This window comes from Garra rufa, chromosome 7 (genome assembly GCF_049309525.1).
Source record: "Garra rufa chromosome 7, GarRuf1.0, whole genome shotgun sequence".
Classification (NCBI taxonomy): domain Eukaryota; kingdom Metazoa; phylum Chordata; class Actinopteri; order Cypriniformes; family Cyprinidae; genus Garra; species Garra rufa.
Window position 1 is genome coordinate 12,707,947 of NC_133367.1, and position 6,125 is coordinate 12,714,071.

The 6,125-nt window shown below is 46.5% G+C and overlaps 1 protein-coding gene across 1 annotated transcript in view; it reads left to right on the forward strand.

The window, feature by feature from the left end:
• LOC141337932 (NACHT, LRR and PYD domains-containing protein 3-like) overlaps window positions 1-206 on the forward strand; it is a 78,747-nt gene extending 78,541 nt beyond the window's left edge. The window contains exon 20 of the mRNA XM_073843507.1: window positions 41-206. Coding sequence (XP_073699608.1) covers window positions 41-206 — 166 coding nt within the window. The remainder of the gene's footprint in view (window positions 1-40) is intronic.
• The last annotated feature ends 5,919 nt before the right edge of the window (window positions 207-6,125 follow it).

A 6,125-nucleotide genomic window follows, 5' to 3' on the forward strand; every position in this document is an offset into this window, starting at 1 on the left:
TGTAAGATGATCTTCTCTTCCTCTGTTTGTCTCTTTCTAGTCTAAAAGACTGTGGCATTACAGATGTTTCTTCTTTAACTCAGTCTTTGACAAACACAAAAGCACTGCAGTTTCTAAAAGAGCTTGATCTGAGTTTCAATAAGATTGGAGACTCAAAGCAGCGTCTCAGTGATGTGCTACGAGACTCAAACTGTGAACTATTGTGAGTAAACTTAACTTTGTGATATTAAAGAGATCTTCAATTACCTCTGATATGTGGACAAATATTAACTTTCAAATATTTTTGAAAGGAGATGATCAAATGATCATCAAGCTTTATTTAAAAGGGGTACGCCAACACTGAAACTGAAAAAATGGCTGTAAAGTTTTTACGCCAGCTTGTCAAACATGTTGATGCTCTCGTTTCTCTGAAACGGGACAAAATTGAACCAGGAGACTTTGCCACAAGACAAAACAGTTGTCACAAAGTCCATTTTAAGCCTTAACTCAATGTTGACCAAATGTGTAGTTACTGTGCTTTGCCTTTGGAGGGCAGAAAAGCACACTCTCAGAGCTTTCTCCAACAACAGCTGCTTTATTAATGCCATCAGTAATAGTGAATCATTCCAGTTTGAAATAGATTTGGTCAGATTGGAGGAAAACGCTGGTAAAATCATTGCAGATTCCAGCTTCAGCTCACAGCCGTCCAGCATCACATGATCAATGTCTCTGTCTCTTGTGTGTTTTTACTTTGACAAGCAACACGTCACATTACTTTACACTTACTTTAATCTCTGAGACCAATACAAATGTTTAAACTAGAGGACAAACAGCTTTAACTAGTGGAACATTTAACTGAAAGGCAAAATCACGTTAGTATTTATTCTTGTGGTTTATTATATTTGGCGTTCACTCATTAGCACGTGTTTCTCTTTTAAAACACAAATATTGCTTTAGAAATATTTATGCAAGATAATGTAAATCTAACTTGAAGAAACTGTTTAAAATTGAAATACTAACTGATTTGTTCCACTGAACACTGATTTGTCTCTTTCTCTTCTGTTCCATGTTACAGAGTAAGTAATGATCCATTCTCAAGAGACTCTGATAGTGTTAAATCATCAGAAGACAGATGCTGTCTATCGTAGTTTTTCGATCATGACCATGTGTCAGTTTTATTTTTTCTGAGATATCTGGTCTCAATCTTAATATTAGCAAATGTGAGAGATTTCCACTGAAGAGTGTTAACTTTGAGGAAGTTGAAGGGATCTCTGTTAAGGAGGAGGTCACACACCTTGGAGGAAAACTTTGTAAAGATCATATTGTGCTTCTCTTTATTTTCATGCCATTCTCAACAGTACAAAAAGCACTTTTAAATAAATGGGTTAAAACAGTTTATTAAAAATAATAGTTCTATGTGGAGTGTTTTCTCAAACCATTTACTTAAACAACTTGGTGGTGTCTGATTTCTTAGATGCAGTTTTGATGTTAACAAAATACTCTTAAATGATCTGATTTTGTGTAGATTTTTTATTTATTTTTTGAATAATTTATCACACAAACAAACAATAAATAAATATGTTTAGGACATTGGTTTGTGACGGTCAGCTGTTGAATAATGTTTTTTGAGTGTTAATGAGCTATGTCTTAAATGTAAGTGTCATATTTCAGCTCTAGAATATTGTATTGTCATGAACTCTGTCTCTGTCAAAATACTTTCTTTGCTCAGAAATCAGGCACTTGCTGTAAGACTGTAGGAAGTAAGGTCTCCAAATATTTGTTTTTAGATGCATTTGATTTAATTAATGAAAAGTGCAGGAACCAATCAGTCAGATCTCTCTGTTAATATTTCTTCTCATTTGTGTGGAACATTTGTGCAAAGTTCTTAGTCATTACTGTATAACAAATCAAACTAAAGTCATTTCAAATAAAATATCTTGTGAAAGACACAATCTTTATTTTGAAATGAAATTTCTAAGTGTTAAATTAAATGTCATCAGTTTTATTTCATTCAAAAGAATCTGATTTTTTCAAATGAAAAATATATATTATATCGATTTGTTTTTGTTGTTGGGAAAATATAATATCCATTAGATTAAATGGAGTAACTCATAACTGTGAAATGTTTCGAGAATAATCTAATTATTTAGCCAAATCTTGTGATATTTCCACTGTATGATCATGCATGTATTGAGTTAGAAATGTTGGATATTAAAGTCCCTTAAGGAAGCCAGAGTATTGGAAATTAAATACCTCTCTATTACAAAACACTAAATATTGTTTGTGTTAGGAAGCAGACAGGACAACAAGGTAAGTGCAACAGATATATATGTTTATTGAATGCAGCGATGCCGGAGATGTGAGAAGACCCTGAGACTGGTGAGTATGGCAGACGTTGAGAGGATGGGAGTTGAATGAGCAGGGTATTGAATCGGGATGTGATCTTTCTTGCAGGAATTGTGCAGCGGGGATTGAGTGGCCGATCCCGTGGACGGAGTGATCGCAGACTTATGGCACACACCACTTAGAGCAGACGCTGACAAACTTGGAGATGGCGATTCGGAAGACTGGAACTTGGAATACTGGAACTTGGAAGACTGGAACTTGGAAGACTGGAAACTCGGAAGACTGGAACGAGACAGAATACAGGTAAGTAATTTCAGGTAACGATTGATAGCGAAACTCTTGGGAAGAGAGACACTACAGTCCGCTTTCGTGGGAACGAGCCCGGACAGTGAGTGTGGTGTGGCGTGCTGCTTTATTCGTGGTGGTGATGATGGCGTGCAGGTGATGGTGATTAAAACTCAGGTGACGGTGATCTGGGCGTGACGGAGGGTGTGGAGCCTGGCCAATCCGTGACATTACCCCCCTCCCCAGGGCCCGCTCCTGAGGGCCGAGATCTTCTGCGCCGTGGTGGTCTCCCTCGTCCCCTAGGTGCAGGAAACTCCGGGTGATTAGCGTGGAACTCCTCGGTGAGCGTGGGATCGAGGATGTCTTCTCTTGGGACCCATGACCTCTCTTCAGGTCCATACCCTTCCCAGTCTACCAGATATTCGAGGAGACCACCACGACGACGGGACCGGAGGATCTCTCGGACGGAATAGACGGCGCCCTCATCCAGCATCAGGGGGGGAGGAGGTTCCTCTTCATGGCCAGGCTCTGTGGAGGAAGTGAGAGGTGGGTGAAATGGTTTTAGGAGGGAGACGTGGAATGTAGGATGGATGCGGTATTCCGGAGGGAGTTGGAGTTTGTATGTTACCGGGTTTACCTGTTCCAGGACTTGGAAGGGACCAACAAACCTGGGACTTAACTTTTTGGAGGGCAGCCGCAGACGGATGTCTCGGGTAGACAGCCAAACCTGGTCACCTGGCCTGAATTCAGGAGCCGCAGTCCTCCTCCGATCCGCTTGGGTCTTCTGTCTGCGGACTGCCCTCTGTAGGTGGTGATGGGCCTCGTCCCAGACCCTCTCGCTCTCCCGGAACCAGTGATCCACTGCGGGGACCTCAGATGGTTCACCATTCCAGGGGAATAGAGGTGGCTGGAACCCGAGGACGCACTGGAATGGTGTGAGGCCGGTGGATGGTTGCCGCAGTGAATTCTGGGCGTATTCGGCCCAGCCCAGGAACTGGCTCCAGGAGTTCTGGCGGCCATGGCAGAATGTCCGGAGGAACCGCCCCACTTCTTGGATTTTCCTCTCCGTCTGGCCGTTGGACTGCGGATGGTAGCCAGAGGAGAGGCTGACGGTCACACCTAGGAGCCGGAAGAAGGATTTCCAGAGGCGGGAGATGAACTGTGGACCACGATCGGATACCACATCCTCAGGTATGCCGTATTGACGAAAGACATTATTGAACAGGAGCTCCGCGGTTTCAAAGGCAGTGGGTAATCCTTTCAGGGGTAGGAGCTTGCAAAACTTCGAGAAGCGGTCCACAATTACCAAGATGCAGGTGTTTCCATCCGACTCCGGTAGATCCGTCATGAAATCGACTCCCAGGTGTGACCAGGGGCGGTTCGGGATCGGCAAGGGATGGAGCTTGCCTGCTGGTAAGTGTCTGGGGTTCTTGGACATAGCACATTCTCGGCATCCTTTGACGAAGCGCTGCACATCCCTTGCCATCCCAGGCCACCAGAAACGTTCGGACAACAGCGAGAGGGTGTTGTTGGTCCCGGGGTGCCCGGTGCCCAGGGAAGTATGGATGGAACGGATGAGATCTACCCGTTGTGTCCTGGGGATGTAGCGACGATCAGGAGGACAGCCCGGCGGAGGACGAGGGACGGGAGTGGCGACACTTGGAGGGGCTGACCATTCTATGGGGCTGACTATGATGTTGTCTGGGAGGATGTTGCAGGGAGATTCAGTGATATCGGAAGAATCATGAATTCGGGACAAGGCGTCGGCTCTGACATTTTTTGGACCTGGGCGGTAGGAGATGGTAAATTGGAATCGTGAGAAGAAGAGTGACCATCGGGCTTGGCGTGGACATAGGCGTTTGGCATCACGGAGGTACTGGAGGTTTTTGTGGTCGGTCAATACCAGAAATGGATGTTTGGCTCCCTCCAGCCAGTGTCGCCACTCCTCCAGGGCAAGTTTAATGGCTAGGAGTTCCCTGTTGCCGATGTCGTAATTCCTCTCCGCCGGGTTGAACTTCCGGGAGAAGTAGGCACATGGATGGAGCAATTTAGTGGTTCCGTGATGCTGGGATAAAACTGCCCCCACGCCGGTAGTGGAGGCATCTACCTCGACGATGAAAGGGAGTTCAGGATTGGGGTGTCGCAGGATGGGTGATTTGGTGAAGGCTCTCTTGAGGGACTGGAAGGCTGCGGCAGCTTCGGGATTCCAGGATAATTTGGATGGTTTACCTTTGAGTAGGTTGGTTAGCGGCGTGGCAATGAGACTGTATCCTTTGATGAACCGACGATAAAAATTGGCAAAGCCAAGAAATCTCTGAAGCTCTTTGACAGATGATGGTTGGGGCCAGGATGTGACGGACGATACCTTCCTCTCGTCCATGCGGATACCTTCATGGTCGATGATGTAACCCAAAAACTGAACAGATGGAAGATGAAATGAGCATTTTTCTGCCTTGAGAAACAGCTGGTGCTCCCTGAGTTTTTGGAGGACCTCCGCAACGTGGTGGATATGTTCGGTCTCACTCCGGGAGTACACGAGGATGTCATCTATGTAGACTATAACAAATCTGTGGAGGAACTCCCGGAGGACTTCGTGGATGAAGTTCTGAAATACGGAGGGGGCGTTGACCAGGCCATAGGGCATGACCCGATATTCGTAGTGCCCGGTAGGGGTCACGAAAGCCGTCTTCCACTCGTCCCCCCTCCGTATTCTCACCAGATTGTATGCGCTGCGGAGGTCCAACTTGGTGAAGATGGTGGCTGACCTTAGTTGTTCCAGGGCCGCAGGGACGAGAGGAAGGGGGTATTTGAATTTGACGGTACCTTGGTTTAACACTCGATAGTCAATGCATGGCCGCAGCCCTCCATCCTTCTTAGCGACAAAGAAAAAGCTGGAAGCTGCTGGGGACTTGGACGGACGGATATAGCCTTGGTTCAATGCTTCCTGTATGTACTCCTCCATGGCCTTACTCTCCGGAAGTGACAACGGGTAGATCCTTCCCTTGGGCAGAGGGGCGCCTGGAATCAGGTCGATGGCGCAGTCCCATGGCCGATGGGGCGGCAGCTGGGAAGCTCTCCTGGGGCAGAAGACGTCCTGGAAGGAGGAGTAAATTTCCGGAATCTGGGTAGAACGGTTCTCCAAGGGGCTTTCAATAGACGTGGCGTTGACAGGTATGGGTCTCGGAACAGGAAGGGGAAGTTCTGGAAAGCACTCGGGAAAACAGGCATGGCTCCACTGAATTATTTCTCCACTGCCCCAGGAGATGATGGGATTATGCTTCGCCAGCCACGGGCGCCCCAAGATGATGTCCATAGTGGCGCCCTCCAGAACCAGTAGCTGAATCTCCTCTTGATGTAGGACTCCGATTTGGAGGTAAATGGGTTGGCATTTCCGGTGGATCCTTGGTCTTGTGGTGATGGAACGGGTTATAGGCTGGATCTGGTAGACGCTCGACGAAGCTTCGGTTCGGAGTTGGAGCTGGCGACAGAGGTTCCCCGAGATGAAATTACCCGCT